The sequence below is a fragment of the Quercus lobata genome, chromosome 7 (assembly GCF_001633185.2).
Source record: "Quercus lobata isolate SW786 chromosome 7, ValleyOak3.0 Primary Assembly, whole genome shotgun sequence".
Classification (NCBI taxonomy): domain Eukaryota; kingdom Viridiplantae; phylum Streptophyta; class Magnoliopsida; order Fagales; family Fagaceae; genus Quercus; species Quercus lobata.
The window spans coordinates 35,021,909-35,040,151 of NC_044910.1; the positions used below are offsets into that span (position 1 = coordinate 35,021,909).

Here is an 18,243-nt window from a genome sequence, read left to right on the forward strand (position 1 = left end):
CAACATCAAATTGTAGATATTTATAAAAATGAAATACTAGTGCATAAATCATTTTATTTTATTTTTTACTTGTACCTGATTTGATAGTTGAAAATGATTTGAACTACTAGTCATTGGCATGCCCAGAGAATGGAATACCTATAAAAAACTATAAGAGACTAAAATGTATGATCATTTAAAAATAAATAAAAAAGATGATGCAAGCGGCTTAGATCATACTTGATTATTGTAGTTCTCATCCATGGGTGCATTAGATGGGTGCATTGGCTAGCATAGTTTGCTAGAAGTCCTCTCTTGGGCAGAGTTTGCTGGAAGTCCTCTCTTGGGCAATTGTTCTAAAAAAATAGAGGAAATATTGGGCATTATTCACAACAAATAAATAATTGAATCATTGAACTAACATTTAAAATTTAAAAAGAAAAAGAGTTACTTGATCTTGTAATATCTTTTAATGCCTTCCTTTTACGCTTCTCCATTTTGCTTTTCATTCTCGCATTTGTGACTTCTTTTGGTCGCACACATGGGGGATCTAATATAGGCAAATTATTAAGTGAGCAATTAGTCTTCTCAACATCACTAGAGATGTTATTATCCACAAAACTATTTTCTCTTTCACCATCATCTCTTGCCACACTTAACATCTCCATATCTTTCTCAACAAATTCTATCATCTCTCTAATTTTTCTTTTGCACATTTCAGTATGCCGAGCTGTTGCTACATTTCTTGTGAAAAATTCTTAAACTGAGCACATTAATTCATTACGGCGTGATGTCACTGACAACTCATCATTTGCATCCGTTGATTTTGTATGATCACATACAACATTATCTTTCTTTGCATTTTTTGTCCATCATTTCAAAATATACTGAATAGGAAGCTCTATTACATTTTTCACAATAAGTATTCGCAAAGCATGTCGACATAGTAACCCAATGTTTCAAACATTTTACAGCTGCACGTGATTTCATTATTTGAGGAGTTAAAATGGACAACATGAACCCTCCGACCACCTCCTTCAATGACTTCATAGGTGAAAGACACTCCATCAGAATTAACATCTTGGTGTGTGACCCCCAAGGTAGAAGTAATTTCTAACTCAAATCTTTTAAACATTGTATGAGTATAAATAGATGATGCATGTTGCAAAAGTTCACAATTTTGGACTATTTGAAAAGACATACCTTGTTTGCAACAAAAATCTTCTTCTAACTCTTCTGTGCGCATATTTTTTGAAACTTTCTCATACTTATGTACAAATTCTGTTAGTCTCATTGTTTTGCATGTCATATGTTGAAAAACATTATTTGTACTCTCGCTCCTGGATGAAGCTTTCATTCGGCAAGAGAAAATGTTATGACTAAAAACTGAACACCACCTTTCACGATTTTCATATAAGGTGCTAAGCCACTTATTGCCCACCAAATTGTAATCTCTAAGCAAGGCATCCCAACAAGACTGAAACTCTATTTCTGTCTCACAATTATAAAGAATCTTATTAAATCTACTCTTAAATTCAAAATTCCCATAATGCCTTGGTAAATTTTCTGCAGCATTTTTTGAGATATGCCATAAGCATAGGCGATGACAAGTATCAAGAAGCACAACTCTTATGGCATTCTTCATTGCTTGACATTGGTTGGTAAAAATTGTCTTTGGTTTTTGATTTCCCATTGATTCCAAGAATGTTTCAAACAACCAAGTAAATGAAGCAGTTGTTTCATCCAATAGAAATGCACAACCAAAAAGTACATTTTGACACCTATAAATGGGGCACATATCATATTATACTTGTTAGTTCGATATGTAGTGTCAGAGCATATTACATCTCCAAAAGAGTTATAATCAATTCTTGATCTACCATCTCTCCAAAAAAAATTTGTCATTCAATTTTCTTGATCAACTTGAATTGCATAAAAAAACATAGGATCTTCTGCTTTCTTCTGTTTAAAATGGTTTACTAAACTTTGAGTATCTCCAGCCTCAACATTGATTAACTTTTGCTTGTTCATCGCATTATAGCAATCTCATTTTATAAACCCAACATTTTCAAATCCCCCAGCTTCCTCAACTAAATAGGAATATGTATTTACTGTTCTTATGCCCGCTTCTTTGAAAGTTCTTATTACACCTAACTGAGCGTCAGTTATTTTTCGATTCGACCTTAAAAATGGTCTTTCTTCAGGCTTTGCAAGCTCGTGATTATGATTAGGATTGAAATGAGTAACCTTCCACTCACCATTTATCACTGTAAACCGGGTACTAGCTTCACAACCGGTCCTAGTTTGTAATCTTTTGAATTTCTTATCATCCAAATGGCCACCATCTCGTGGAAATCTTTCTTTCGAACACACATACTCTCACTGTCTTACACCATTTTTTGCATATTTGAGTTTTTCTTTTTGAACACTAAACCCAATTCGTATAGCATAATCATTATACAATTTATATGCTTCCTCCTCACTGTGCACCACCATTCCAAGCAAATTTTCAACATCTTGTAGTTCTTCATCAACTCTAATATCTATAATTAAAAACATCACAAAACACATTTCTAAGGAAACTCAAATCAAAAGGATAATAAAAAAAGAAAAAAGAATGGTTAGAATGGTGTGTGCATATAAACTATTAATTGTAAGGAAAAAAAATTTTGAACTATTTTTACATTTTGGACTTAAGGTTCGTTTAGAACTTATGCTCTGTTTCAAAAACAAAGAAACAGAGTGGCATCTAATAAACCCAAAAACAAAAAGTAGACAAGGGTATGGAATGGGTTCTAACAATTCACACCACATACTCATAAAAATTTAATTTTTAATATCTATAAACTAGATAGAAAGAAAACAACACATAAAAATTTCATTATTTTAATTATTTCTTATCTTGGGCTTTTATCAAACACGTAGAAGACACCATATTTGTAAACTACATAAAAACAAAACAAAGCTAAGAGAATGATACATTAAGAGTGAAATGAGTTTTTGTAACATACATACCTTGATCAATATTGGTTAGTTGCAATGGTGGTGTGTGGATTCCAGGAACCACTTCAGCTATAGCTTACAGTCAATTGTACTCACTGTTCATCCAAGGGAGAAGAAAGAAAGGCTAGCATAAGATTGTTTGAAAGGCTCGTCCAACGATGCGGGAAGGGAGAGGGAAGAGGATTGAGCGTGTAAAATAAAATTTTGGGTTTCAGAAATTGGGTGAGAAGTGGCTAACACAGTGGGTTAACATAGTTTGATTTTGGCTAATTGATTTTGGGTTTCTGGCTGTGGGTAAGTAAGTCTGTAAGTAGAGCTGAGAGTTAACCTTGGTTTGATTTTTTAATTATAGTTAAGTTAATGGGTAAGGCTGATGTGGAGCTGAGTAAGAAAATATGGTTATGTGGCCTTTTTTTATTGGGTGTTGGGACTTGGGAGGACCACTGACCAGGAGGTCCCAATATTTTCTCCCGGACTAAGCCTGAATTCAGAGTCAGCTTGTCTGACCTGCCATTAATTACACAAGGAGAATATGAAAGGGTTTTCTCCTTTTGGCGGGAAAATTGGCAAAGCCTTTATTTTATTTTTTATTTTTTTCTTTTTTTTAGGGAATGGGAAATTGGCAAAGCTTATAGTATATTAATATCACAAATTATTTCACAACTTTTATAATACATTAATATCAAAAATTATTTCACAACTTTTATAAGTGGTTAACCCACTATTTTTTTTCATTCACCAATCATGACAAATCACAGTGATAAAAAATTGTGAAAAAATTTGCGATTTTAAGCTTTTTCATCGTTAAAATATCATTTCCGTTGCCCACATTTTCTTTGCTTCTGACAGGCATGTGCTACCCCTCTTTTTGCCCATGTTTGTCTCACGTTTGTAGGGGCAGATGCCATTAAATGGGAGCTTGAAATTTTATTTTTATATTTACATTATATTTTTGAAGAGAGAAGTTTTAAATTTGAACAATTCAATGGTATAGATTGAATTACGCAGTCTGCTACAATTAATATTAATTGAAATCTTATGGTACGTAGAGGTGGAAGAGAATCTCGCTCGTAACAATTTTGGAAGAAATTCTCTAACAACAATTATACCACAACAATGAGAGAATCCCTCCTCTCATTCATGAGATACCCCATCTTAAATTCAATTAGCAAGATCCACCATAGTCCAAAAGTAACTTATAATTACTCAAGATCTCCCTAACATAAAGGAAATAAGTTTCCTCTTGGTGTGATTATTGTATATTAATTTTGGGTCTTATCACTTCCAGTAACCTTAGAAATGTCACACAATATACCACAACGTCGATTGAATCTGCTGCTGAACTCTTTGATTCTAGAGTGTCTAAGAAATTAGGATTATCTAGAAGATACATAAAATGGTATATTTGCAAGAAAACATGATTAAGATTAATGTCCAAAGACTAGTAAACCAGCTCATATTCAACCTGATACAATGGACGAAGTACCAAAATTGACAAGGCGGGGGTTGGAAAAAAATGAAATGTAAGAAAACTCATTCCTGGGATGCAGCACCATTTGTAGTTGTTTCATCCATAGGATCAGCTTCTGTGGACTCTTCAGTTTTGTCACCCTTTTTACCTGCAATTCACAAGTAATTCAGTCTAGTTCCAGAGTTGAATGACTCAGAATTAGTTTACATTCTAACTTCTTAGTCTACAGATAAAACAGTCAAGACCAAGCTTACCTTTCTTCTTCTTTCCACCCCCTTTCTTCTTTGTCTTTGTGCCCAAGGCTAACCAAGCCTTGATTTCAGGATCATCTATTGTCTTTGTGGGCTGCAGCTCCTGCAGAGGATGAGATGTGACCCGATCTGACCCATTTGGCATTAGCAAAACTGTGAATTTGATGTGAGCAACATAATCACCTGCAAAACCATGAATACAACAATGCAAAATGTCATTATCACCTTCCTGTGGGTGAAACTGATCAGGATCTGCTATAGAACCCAGAAATATGTTTCTTACCAGGCTTCTCATGAAGAACAGGATATGGCTGCAATAGCTCATGATTAACACATTCCACTAAACCAAGACGAGCCCTCTTCTCCTCCAGAGCCCTATCGTAAAGAAATTCCACATGTTCTATGAAGGTTGGAGAGAACACAAAAGACAATACCAAAAGGAAAGTATTCTGTTAAGGCACAACATACCTAGCAGTGAATGGCATGATAGGGAATTTCTGGCTTATTTCACTGAAAATAAATCTAGATGCTTTCATCTTCAGGTGGTAGTTCTTGTCAACAGCTCTCTTGTAAATAGTTGTCTGCTTCTCATCCAACAACTTAGGCTGCAAATTCCATTTAAATAATTTGAGGACTCATAAATTAGAATAGTGAACGTATATTGCATTTTAATTTTATCTTGACTTGACATTACCTTGCCTTCACCTGAGCTTGTTACAATATCAATAGCATAAACTTCATTCTCCTCAAACTCCGCATCATCAACTCTTGTATCTGTATTAGACACACTCAGCACAACCTTGTTACCATCTATCACAAACTGCTTCAGCTGGTGGCTAAGAACACCCTCAACAATTTTGCAGTCATAAGCAGCTGCAACCTTCTGAATTGCATCAGTTACATCTTTGTTCTGTTAAACAAACAAAGATACAATTAACCAAATAATTAAAGAAGATGAGAATTAAGTTCTACTAATAAAAACATAGAACAATCACTAGATTGACATATATGAAGGAAAGACGGAATATCAACAATGAAAATCATTTGTAGCTCTCTACTTCCACAAGAAAAAGTAGACCATGAAACTCTTGCATACATAAAGAGTCCCATACTGCATATTTATGCAAGTACAAGTAAAAATATCAGTTATATATATACATATATATATAGAGAGAGAGAGAGAGAGAAAGAGAGAGAGAGAGAGAGAACTTTTCCAAGCAAATGGAACAAAAATACATGATGCTCTATCAGTGTAACTATGACAAAATGAGGCTTCATTGGAGTCTATCCATAGCCCATGATAGTCTTCATCATGTAGAGATCATATCAAAAGGGGGAAAACCACTCCGATGCAGAGGTCAAATGAAGTGAGCATGTGAAACCATAATCAGGAAACAAAGCAAGTTTGCTTTGCAGCAACAAATAATTAACTATACACAACAGTTACTTGTCCATTTGTAACCAGAGCAACTTGTTCCCTAGGGAAATAAAAAATCCATGATTACAAAGAGCAAGGAATCAAAATTTCATGAATCTGACTCAAATATGTCCTAGCAAATGAAATAATGTAGGTCAACATGGGAGAATAGGTATTAGCCACAAAAATATGCCTACCTAAAGCACCCCAAGAATGGCCAAGCACAATATAGGCAACAGGGAAAAGAGGAAATCAAGAAGACATTGATCACCTCGGCAAAGTTGCCTTAAGTATACTATTTAAGCTTTGTTATTAATATTAATTTATTTATTTATTTATAGTTAAGATTGGTTGAATGAGATCAGATAACATTTCAAGTATACAGACTACATACCCAAATGCCCTTATGAAAAACTTCAGCAATTAGGCATCTTTCTTCTTTGAATGTTTCAATAATCAAATCATGAACTAGTGGGGAAACCCAAAACCATAATATCTCTCACTCACACACACGCACACACAAATGGAACAAAAATACATGATGTCCTATCAGTGTAACTATGACAAAAAAGAGGCTTCATTGGAGCTTGTCCATAGCCAATGATAGTCTTCATCATGTAGACATCAATGTCAAAGGGGAAAAAACCTCACTGGTAGTGAAACCCAAAACTGAAATCTCTCTCACTCGCACGCACACACAAATGGAACAAAAATACATGATGTCCTATCAGTGTAACTATGACTAAAAAGAGGCTTCATTGGAGCTTATCCATAGCCAATGGTAGTCTCATCATGTAGACATCATGTCAAAGGGGAAAAAACATCTCACTAGTAGTGAAACCCAAAACCAAAATCTCTCTCACTCACACACGCACGCACACACACACAAATGGAACAAAAATACATGATGTTTCTATCAGTGTAACTATGACTAAAAGGAGGCTTCATTGGAGCTTATCCGTAGCCCATGATAGTCTTCATCATGTAGAAATCATGTCGAAGGGGAAAAAAACCTCTCTTGTGGAGAGGTCAAATGAAGCAAATGCTAGAAATACACTAACAGGAAAACAAAGCAACTTTGCATTGCAGCTACAAGAGATTAGCTATATGCATAAATTTAGATGTCCATTTGGACATGAAGCAGCTTGTCCCCAAGGTAATAAAAATTTCAATGATGACAGAGAATATGTCTTAGCAATTGAAATAATGTTGGCCAACATAGGAGAATAGGTATTGACCACAAAATATGTCTACCTAAAGCAACCCAGGCATGGCAAAGCACAATATAGGCAACAGGGAAAAGAGGAAATCAAGAAGACATCGATCGCCTCGGCAAAGTTGCCATGATTTTTAATATTTCGGCATGATTTTATATATAAGTACGAACGATTGTAACAATCAAAAAGAAACGTAGAATGTTTTAAGACAACAGCTTAAGTCTTAGCAAAGAGAATGTCTTATCAATTGAAACAATATTGGCCAACATAGGAGAATAGGTATTAACCACAAAAATATGCCTACCTAACACAACCCAGGCATGGCAAAGCACAATATAGGCAACAGGGAAAAGAGGAAATCAAGAAGACATCGATTGCCTCGGCAAAGTTGCCATGATTTTTAATATTTAGGCATGATTTTTAATATTTATATATAAGTATGAACAATTGTAACAATCAAAAAGAAATGTAGAATGTTTTAAGACAGCAGCTTAAGTCTTAGCAAAGAGAATATGTCTTACCAATTGAAACAATATTGGCCAACATAGGAGAATAGGTATTAACCACAAAAATAAGTCTACCTAAAGCACCCCAGGCATGGCAAAGCACAATATAGGCAACAGGGAAAAGAGGAAATCAAGAAGACATCAATTGCCTCGGCAAAGTTGCCATAATTTTATTTATTTATATACAAGTATGAATGGTTGTAACAATCAAAAAGAAATGTAGAATGTTTTAAGAAAACAGCTCAAGTATACAGACTATACTCAACTGCCCTTATGAAAGAAAATAGCAATAAGGCAGCTTTCTACTTTTTTTGTTTCAGCAATCAAATCATGAAATGCAACTGAAACAGAACCATTTCTCTCTCTCTGATACTAGTCCCCCAAGGAAAAGGGATATAGAGAACATGTTGATGCCTTTGTGGACCTTAATAAAAAAGGAACTTTCAAAGGAATCAATTCAACAGTACTTGTGGAAACAGAATGGAAAAATTATGTCACATAGACAATTTCATCATGTGCAATTGTCCAACATTCAGTATCAATGGTTAGATAAATGTCATTGGAAGAGTAGAGTGGATATACAGAATTCAGGTAGCCAATCTCAAATGAATGAAATAAGTATTTCTCAAAGTTTAGAGATAGATCATTCCCCTATCAGAGTAACTATGACAAAAGCTTCATTTGGATGTATACCCATAGCTTATTATAAAGAGTTCATCACTTAGGGGTGCAATGAGAACTGAAACATATTATTTCCAAAATTGAAAATTTAGAAAAACATCTGATTAAACTGCCAATAGAAATTTTAGAAAGGAAGAATACAGAGTGAAATGGGCTAATAACCCAGAAAAATATATTAAAAAAAAAGAGCATGAACTCACTCAACTCTCCCTCGAACAGAAAGAATCATAATTAAATGAAAATACCCAGAAGAATTAAATACTCAAATAACATCATTGTCATGCTTCAGCGAGAATGCCAAGCATATAGCAGATTAAACAGCCCCAAATGTCTAGATAACAACCCACAAACCAAACAATGACAAAAGCTTCATTTGGAAGTTCTTGAATTAACTTCTACAATAGAAATCAACATCAAAGCAAAAGCAATCCATGATATTGATAACAAGACTCCGAAAGCATTCATATCTTTCATATGTGATCAAAGATAAGCATATAACCCAAACAGGCATATCACAAACAATCCAAACACCAACATAATTCGACCAATCATCAATCACTAATCAAATGCCACAAATTGAAAATAAAAGACATAAATTTTACTGAAATTTTACCTTCTTTCCTGGCCTTACAAGCCTCAAAGCAACTTCCGCAGCTGTATTAGCTGCAGCAATTACATCAGCTGCCTTTCCAGTAACCGGCCCATCCTGAAGAACATGAGTATGTGCCACAACCGTGATAAACCCATCTATATGGCAACCCATATCACTGTCCCCACAAAAAATAAACATACAAACTATTCAAAATTTGTATAACAATATTTAAGCCACTATTATACTAGTACAATAACAATATTTAAGCCACTATTATACTAGTACAATAACAAATGATTGACCAACAGACCAGTTGGGATCGGCCACATATATTCTTTTTCATCATCTATCCAATCCAATTGAAACCCACTTTTACATTGTAAACAAAAAATAAAAACCCAAAACAGAAATTCAAGAAAGCTCACATTTTCAAGACATCACCGGCTTCCATCACGGTCTCATCGCTCGCGAGCGGAGAGAAATGACACACAGTGTTGTTTACAGAAATGCAAGTTGGGAACGCAACACCCCTTTCAATCTTCTTCTTAACATTCTTGTACATATTGCCAGTTTGCCTTAATTTTTATACATAAACAAAAAACAAAACAAAAAATCCACAAAATCATTACAAACATAACAGAATAAAACTAAGCACAATAACAATATCTCAGTACAAAATTTGAAAAAAAATAAAAATAAAAGCTCACTCTCTAATGAAAGAGTCACCAATCTCGCAAACATCTACAATCTTAGCCTTTGGTTTGCATTCAGATACAACTAACTGCAAAGCCTCTGCGAAAATTTCACAATATCTTAATCAATACAAAGCTAAAATCAAATAAACAACATCAAAAATTAAGATTTTTTGTGTGCGTGTGTGTGTGTGTGTGTGTGAACATATATATATGTACTGTTAATGATCTCGGCAGCGCTTTTGTATTTGGTGACGACTTCAGGGGAAGTGAGATCCAACTCCTTCTCCTCTCTTTCTTCGTCCGACGACATCGTTCTGGAGCTTTAAGAAAAAACTCCTTCTGCAACTGAAAAAAAGGATAAGAGAGAGAGAGAGAGAGAGAATCGAATTGATTGGGTTTAGAGGCGAAGCGTGTGAAATGGAGAATGAATTATAGAGAAGATAAGGAGAGTTTCTTACTCGAAGAAAATGGCGGCGAGGAAGTGAAGAGGTAGCGAGCTTTGAGAGCTAGGGTTTAAGGGAGAGAGAGATAGAGATAGAGAATAGAGATGAAGAGAGAGAGACAAGGTAACAGGTGGATGTGGCTATGACTAAAAAGCTTTAGCTAGGGTTGCGATTCTTACGCCAGCGTCGGTTTATATAGAGCATTTTTCGTTATGGACCAGCTTGGCCTCTGGGTAGTAGGGTTTTCTTTTTTCTTTTTTCTTTTTTTTATTTTTATTTTTTTTAAAAGAAACCTTTGAATTTTAACGTTTTATTACACTATTGTACTGCATAGTACATTTTTTTTTTTTTTTTTTGAGGAAGAATAGTACATTGTTTTTAGTTACTGAATAGTGATGTGTGATGTATATACTATATATTATATGTCTTATTGTCTTTTTTTTTTTTTTTTTTTGAAAAAATGTCTTATTGTCTTTACTACTATATAACATATTTTTTTTAATGCATATGACATATTTGGAAAATTTCTGTCCTTGGCTTATATATGACACGCCGATTTTGCAAATTTTTATATATATAAAGGGAGAGCAGTTCAAGTAACAATCCAATGGGTAATGATAATTTGTATTTTTAGTAATGGAAAGTAACATTACCAAAAAGTAACATTCTTTGTGGTGTTTTATATCATATATTTGTAATCAATTTTTGTTTTTCCTAAGTTTTTTTAGCTTCATTGGGAGTGTAGTTGTGTACAACTCTTTAGAGCATCACCTTTTTATAGATATAACTATAATTTCACAAACTTTCAACAAATAAGCTACTCTTCATGTTATAAAGGATGGATTGTGTGTGGGCTAAAATGTTCACATGCTACATTTTGCCTTTTTTGAACTCCCACCATATGATGCCTGGTTTATCTCTACTATTAAGGATGTATCTTGGAACGTCATTTTTATATTTACTATTTGAACTATTTGGTTAGATGCTATAAAAGGTAGGGAAATATTTAATATTTGTTGCACACATATTTACATATGCAAAAATTATATTGAAATCATAAGTTGACTTTAAAATTGTGGCTTTAAGTCACGTTTTCAGTTCAATTTATCACGTGTAAAGGTGTGTGTAATAAACACTACTCAAAAAGTCATATTTTGATGCATTATTTTTCTTTCTATTTACCATCTAAACTATTTGGTTAGGTCGCAATAGCTTTATTTTCTGCAATGACTTTGTTCCTCAAAAAAAATAAAAAATAAAAATAAAAATAACTCTATCAATAAAATCGGTCATACTTTACATGTTGTATGGTGTCCTCCTCTATCCAACATAGTCAAAATTGAACACCAATGGTTGCTCGAAGGGAATAAAGATGGTAAATGGAAGGTAGACCGTAGACCTTGCGTTTGGGATGCTTGGAAGAGAGGCCTTGTTTCTGCTACCTTGCGTTGCTCATGGTTGGGATTCTTTTCTTATACTTAATGGACTAATAGTGTTATTGTAAAATTATGGGCCCTCCTTTAGATTCGGGTTGCTATTAACCTAGAATAGAGGCTTTAAAGAAAGTCTTAGTTGAGGCAGATTCTTTGCTTACCACAAAATGACCATTTAACACTAAAGGCTAAGCATCCCCCCACCCTATGCTCCTAATCTAATCACACTACTGGAGGCAAATCCGCGTGCTCATATTTTGGCTAATGGGGGTTAACAACATGTCAACAACAGAAGAAGGAAGTACTTTATGATACTTGTCCCAGATATTTGTTTAACTCTTTTATTGGCAGTACACTGGAATCCATATTTTATGTGTATCTTAACGATGTTGCTTGTTTTGTATTGAACTTTTTCTAGTTGTTCAATGCTTGTTACACTGAGGAAGTCAGGTAGTAAAAACCTTTTCTAGTCAGGTAGTACTCTCCCACTGCACCTAGACAAACAAAAATACTTTCCTTCGAGTGAATGAGGAAATCGGAAACCCCAAGGAGGTACCACTAAGGAAGTAACCAAATTAAAGTTCAATAAAAGTTCAATGTCACAGATGGGCCTTAAGAATGTACTGATTTCTCAAATATCCAAAAGGGATGCTAAGAAAACCCAGTGGAGTTGGCCGAGTGGTTGGACACTTGGTCTCAAAGTGACTGTCTTGGATTTGACTAGAAACTCTCTAGTTCAAGTCCAAGCACCGGCACTTTAAAAAAACTCTCTAGGCCAACGATTTACTCCGCTATGAGTCCATCCATTGCGAACAGTGATTAGTCTCTAGTTGAAAGTTTTGAGGAAACACTGTGGGAAACCAAATAAAAAAAAAAGGGATGCTAAGACATCTGCTGCCTCCTCATATCCATTCTTTGGCCACATCAAATTCCTTCAACTTGTCAAGAGTCTTGTAACTCAACTTGCACATCATGATGTCTTCAATTGAGATATCTAGAATTCAAATCTCTCCACTTCAAATTATCAATACATCAAAAAAAATTCCTTCAACTTACATAAAATAAATTTCCAAAGCTAGAGGGATTGGTCATTACTGCCCCAAAGCCCCCCTCCCCCCTTTGCTTGCACCTCAAAATTATTGATATGATTTTTTATTCTGGTGTTCACACTAATGAAATTAAAAATGTTACAACAATTTCTTAACTCTATACTTGCAATGGAATTGAAAACCATACAAGCAAAACAATGTGAATGATACCTACAAGGGTGCACCACGAAGATATCTCCTCTCATAAAACCCAGTCACTTGGTCAGCCACAGCCCACATTATGGCCTGGCCAGGTGGGATCCTCATGAGTCGGGGCAAAAGCCCTTTCCACAAGGCAAGAAGCCCTTCCTCTGCATATATTGTTCTGATTGCATGGATCATACCTTTGTATTTCAATGCACCTCCGTCCCGGGTTTGAGCCATCAACCTTGTTTTCACAACATCAAAGGGTCCAGTACACACAGGACCTGCTGTACCTGCAAGAAATCCCGATATCATAGACTGCCAAGGTTGGAGGACTTTCCCATCACCTTCATGTTTCTTCCACAATAGTACATCAAAAGCATTTTTCGCTGTAAACATGGCAGCCTGGTTTGTCCCGTTACGCATAACAGTTGGAGCAGCCCCTGCCCAGAGACCAAGGATGCCTTCTTCCCGGATGATCATACGAGCACAGTGCACAGGACCCTTATACTTCAGAAGCTCAGGACTCAAACCTCTCTGTTGCTGCAATCTAATTTTAACCACCTGCACCAAGTAATCCCCAATTTCCTCATAAGACACAGAGAATGCATTAAGGTAGGTAATGCCTCTACAGTCAAAGCTAAAAGTCCAATCACTCCATCCAACTACAAAAAGCACGGTAGTATCTCCTCAACACATACAAATTACTAAAACTAAACTTCTTGATTTCTTTTCATTTTGATTCTGATAAACAAGCTGTTTAAACATACAACACGCCATGCAAAACTTTCAAATATCTATTTGTTAATAACAAGTTCGCCCCAAGGCCAATCTATGTGCAGATTACACAGAAATAATATTGTGAGCATTGATGATTGACATAACTGAGATTGCAATTTAATATTTTCTTAACTAAAATTCATTAAAAAGTGCAAAAGAGGTGCAATCCTAGTACACAAGAAATATGCAAAGAAAGTGCTAAATTAAGACAAGGAAAATATACAAAGATAATAAGCAAGACACTAGCATATATGAAGTCCAATAGACTAAAAGGAAGTCCAATAGACTAAAAGGAGAAAAGTGATCTACAGATGATGTTCATTCATATAAGGTCTGAAGAGTTGAAAACTTGAAATATGCCAGACATTATCATCCAAGGGCATATCATCTATGAAGTCTGATAGACTAAAAGGAGTAAAGTGGGCTGCTAATGTCCATTCCTATAGGGTCTTGAGATATGCCACCAGTGACCCTTTTCCTTCAAAAGTACGTAAGTCCCTTTCTCGCCCATTTCGCAATTTTACAGTGGGAGCTAGTGCACCCATTTTAACAGCAAATTATGTAAATACATCTCACATCAAGAGATAGAAGACAAGAAAGAAGAAGAATTGTGTTTGAGAGAGAGTCTTGGAGAACATAAACAACTACCCCTGATCACATTTTGCACTCATGTATCAAAGTCCAACACAGATGACCAACCAATTAGTGCTCATGTGCAGCGAAATGAGAAAATTAAATAGGTAGACCTATAGAACGCTTATTACAGCAGGTATCATGATTTGACAACTGGCCTCCCTAGAGCATAACAATACTCCATTTAGTAAGCAGAGTCTCAAATCATTCTCCATTTAGATCTTAGGATTCAGGAACAAAATTAAGAAGGTTTAAGAATTAATAAGAAAACATTTCACTTTCTTCAGTAATCTTCATTTGATAATGAAAAGTCCAGCCTGATTTTCTCGATAATACATTTTTTTTTGTTACTTTTAGGGATGAATTGCCATGTATTAGTGCCACAGGCTTAGTTTTAATTTGTATCTCATCGTGCCGTGTCCTAATTTTTTTCTGCATTATTGCCGTGTCCTATTTATTTTCAGCATTATTGCCGTGTCCGTGATTCTTAGCTAAATAGCAAAAACAAAACGAAAATATTAGCTCCAAATAAGTTGATTTCAACTTCACTAAGCCAAAAAATTGGATTTGGAATCAATTAAAACACATGGAAATTTCAAATCATGTAAAAAAAAAACATTTTCCAGTAAAAGGTTTTCCCGAGAAAAATACTGAAATTCAAAAATCCGCATTAACAAACAAAACTAACCTCAAAAGGCGTAACGATAGCGAGAGCTTCGAGAACTCCGGCACCGAACCCAGAGAGCAACCTCCCCTTATTGCTGATCTTCCCAGTCTCAGAGTCCTTGAAAGCGCTCTGAAACATGGCATTGGAGCCCATTCGAAGCGTGTACTTGAGAGTGAGGTGAGTAGCGAAGGGAGTCAAGCCCTTCCACAGGGCACGCACGCCCTCGGAGCGAGTAATCGTGGTGCCGCAGTGGATTATACCCTTGTAATTCCCGGACCGGTCGAGCTGGAGCCGGGTCTTGATGACGTCGATCGGCTGCAAACAAGAGGCCTCCATGATTCCGCCGAGCGAGCCTGAGATGGCTTTCATGTAAGGTGGGATCGTTTTCCTCTGTGGCTTCTTTTCTGGGAATTGGGATTCCTCGGATTTCATTTGGGATTTTGGATTTTCTGATTGAAAATGAAATGTAGAGAGAAAAGGAAGAGAAGTGTTTTTGTTTCTTACGCTTCTGCTTCCTCTCTCTACTCTTTTTTTTAGTACTGGTGAAGTGACTTCTCTCAGGTGTGTTTTTAAAAGCAGCCTCCATGAGGAGATTCTTCTTGTTTTCCTCAATGTGAAGTCATTGACAACCCAAAAATAATTTAAGAATTAGGACTAATTATTTTAGATTAATAGTAATTAAATTTAAGTAAATAGTATAAAATGGTAACAATCAATTGATAGGGATGTTAATGATTTTAATAAGGGCTTGTGGGTGAATAGTATTATCTAATATTAGACATTACAAGAATTTGGTTGGACTCTTCCCTCTTTGTAAAGGAAAAAAAAGGAAATACATATCATGTGAATAGGGAATATTTCAAGGGGTACAAATAAAGGGTATTAACCAAATTGTCTCTCCTTCCTTTATTATGTTGTGATCGCGTGACGCTGACTAAATCCAATTCATAAACTTGGAAACGGGAAGAAAGTGTATATCCTTTTCTCAAGTAGGTAAAGTAGACATACAAATCACTTTTGCTTTGCCTTAAACTCTATTGGAACAAAGGAAAGAAAGGGGCGGAATGAAGAAAGGAAAGCGACATTGTCAATAATTTAATAGTTTGAAACTTTGGGGGCGTTTGCATAGTTTGTGTTTTTTGTTGTTGGGCCCCATAGTACTGTTCACAACTCAACTAAAAATGCAAAAACGAGTATACTGATGCATTTTTTGGTCCCACAGCATTATTTACACCTTTAAAAATTATTTTGTTACAGTATTTTCAATAATAAATTTTCAGTTTTCAATAAATAAACGGTATCCAAACACACCCTTTAAATGCATAAATTTAATAATTGGCATTTTTCTTGATATTTGTGCATAGTTTGACTATTTTAAAATATATATATATATATTATTCAATGTAGTATTAAATGCGGTTTAACCCATATCCCGAGAGTACTCATTAAGAACAATCATAAAATAAAAGTGAATGATTATTAAAATAGCTTGACCAATTTTCTTTGGACCAAATAGGACAAAGCCTCCCTTTAATAATTATTAATTTGTTTTCTTTCTTAGCAGCTTACCCCCAAAAAAATATGCACTAATTATTAAGTGAAAAAAATATACAGTTTGGATTCCCAAGAATTAAAAAGACTTAAATGGGAGAAATGAAAGGAAATGGTAGGTAACTAAAAGGAGTGATGCATAAATGAGATATTTTCACGTGGGTAATTTTTTTTTGTTGGGGGGGGGGGGGGGGGGAATTACATGTGCGTCTACAGGCTTTTTATACCAAAGTTTCTAATTCAAGATTCGGATTATAAAATTTGGGAGGGGAGGGGAGGGGAGGGGGGGGGGAATGCATGTGCGTCTAGAGGCTTTTTATACCAAAGTTTCTAATTCAGGATTCGGATTATAAAATATGCTTCTTCTTTTTTTGAAGTAAATAATAATGAATCAATGATTGCTCAATATGGTTGAGACGTGAATAATTTTTCTTGATATACTTACTATATATATAATTATAATAATATATATATCATATCATTATTATATCATATCATATTATATATAATAAAAATTGGACTTAGACGTCGTGGTTGTACCAAGTGACGACAACAAATTGCAGAAATTTTCTTAGATTCTTCCTAGTTCAATTTCGTTTTTCGATTTCTTGGTACTTCTTTCAGATCAATTAGAAATTTTCTTCATTGTGTTTCTGATTGATTCTTACATTAAGTTCACCACCTTCTAGATCTTGATTTCTTTAGCATATTGAAATCTAGATTCTCTTCTTCATAATTGGAAATTGATTTCTTTCCAATCTTAAGGTTTCAATTCCCAATTTGCAGTGAGTTCATCAAGATTGTAAATTGAGTCTTGATTTGATTTCTTTCCAGTCTTAGGGTTTCAATTCCCAATTTGCTGTTCTCTGTTGTGATTTCATCAAGATTGTAAATTGAATCTTGATTTGATTTGGTTGTACATCATATCACTGCATTCATTGCTTATTCTTTGAAGAATTCTCTAGAAAGTCAATTCTGGTTTTTTCTTTTGCTAATTCTTGTTTGGGACTCTATATCTTCATCATTATACTAAGTATGACTAAAAGTACATCTAGTGCAACTGCTCGTACTGCCCAACCCTAGGAAAATTCCTCTAGTCCATATTTCCTATCCAATGGTGATAATCCTGGTGTTTCATTGGTGGTTCAACCTCTTACTGAGGAGAATTATAACACTTGGAGTAGGGCTATTCTAATCTCTTTGGATGCCAAGACCAAACTAGGGTTCATTGATGGCACAATTTCTAAGCCACAATCCATTGACCATCCTCTGTACATAGCTTGTTGTAAATGTAACAGCACAGTATTAGCTTGGTTGTTTCACTCTATTTCTAAGGATTTACAATCAAGCATAGTGTATTTCAAGACAACAAGAGATGTCCGGCTTGATCTACAATATAGGTTTAGACAAGGCAATGGTCCTAGGATCTTCGAATTAAGGAAGGAAGTTAGCTCTTTGACTTAAGAGGATTTAAGTATAAATGCATACTACACAAAGTTTAAGGGTCTTTAGGATGAATTTTCCACCTATAGAACCTATACCTATGGACACCATGTGGAGGATTGTACCATGTCATTCTTGATGGGACTGAATGAGACTTATACTGTAATCAGAGGTCAAATTCTTCTTATGGATCCCATACCTCCTTTGAGTAAGGTTTTCTCTCTTTTGCTTCAAGATGAGAAGCAAAGA

General features: G+C 35.1%; 2 protein-coding genes across 3 annotated transcripts; both read right to left on the reverse strand.

Moving 5' to 3' along the window:
- Positions 1-4,200: 4,200 nt before the first annotated feature.
- On the reverse strand, positions 4,201-10,437 carry LOC115953342 (ERBB-3 BINDING PROTEIN 1). Of its 2 annotated transcripts, none has more exons than XM_031070955.1 (10): positions 10,271-10,437; positions 10,029-10,151; positions 9,825-9,909; positions 9,543-9,692; positions 9,139-9,292; positions 5,399-5,614; positions 5,173-5,309; positions 4,988-5,079; positions 4,708-4,887; positions 4,201-4,601 (listed from the first exon to the last, which is right to left on the reverse strand). In XM_031070955.1, the coding sequence occupies exons 2-10, from the start codon at positions 10,120-10,122 to the stop codon at positions 4,516-4,518; spliced, it is 1,194 nt and encodes a 397-aa protein (XP_030926815.1). In that variant the 5' UTR covers positions 10,123-10,151; positions 10,271-10,437; the 3' UTR covers positions 4,201-4,515. The 2 variants fall into 2 exon arrangements, with proteins under 2 accessions (XP_030926815.1, XP_030926814.1); XM_031070954.1 differs by having other exon boundaries at positions 10,029-10,157.
- Positions 10,438-12,681: 2,244 nt separating this feature from the next.
- Positions 12,682-15,589, reverse strand: LOC115951265 (mitochondrial succinate-fumarate transporter 1). Its single transcript, XM_031068450.1, has 2 exons — positions 15,022-15,589; positions 12,682-13,484 (listed from the first exon to the last, which is right to left on the reverse strand). The coding sequence occupies exons 1-2, from the start codon at positions 15,430-15,432 to the stop codon at positions 12,948-12,950; spliced, it is 948 nt and encodes a 315-aa protein (XP_030924310.1). The 5' UTR covers positions 15,433-15,589; the 3' UTR covers positions 12,682-12,947.
- Between the last annotated feature and the right edge of the window lie 2,654 nt (positions 15,590-18,243).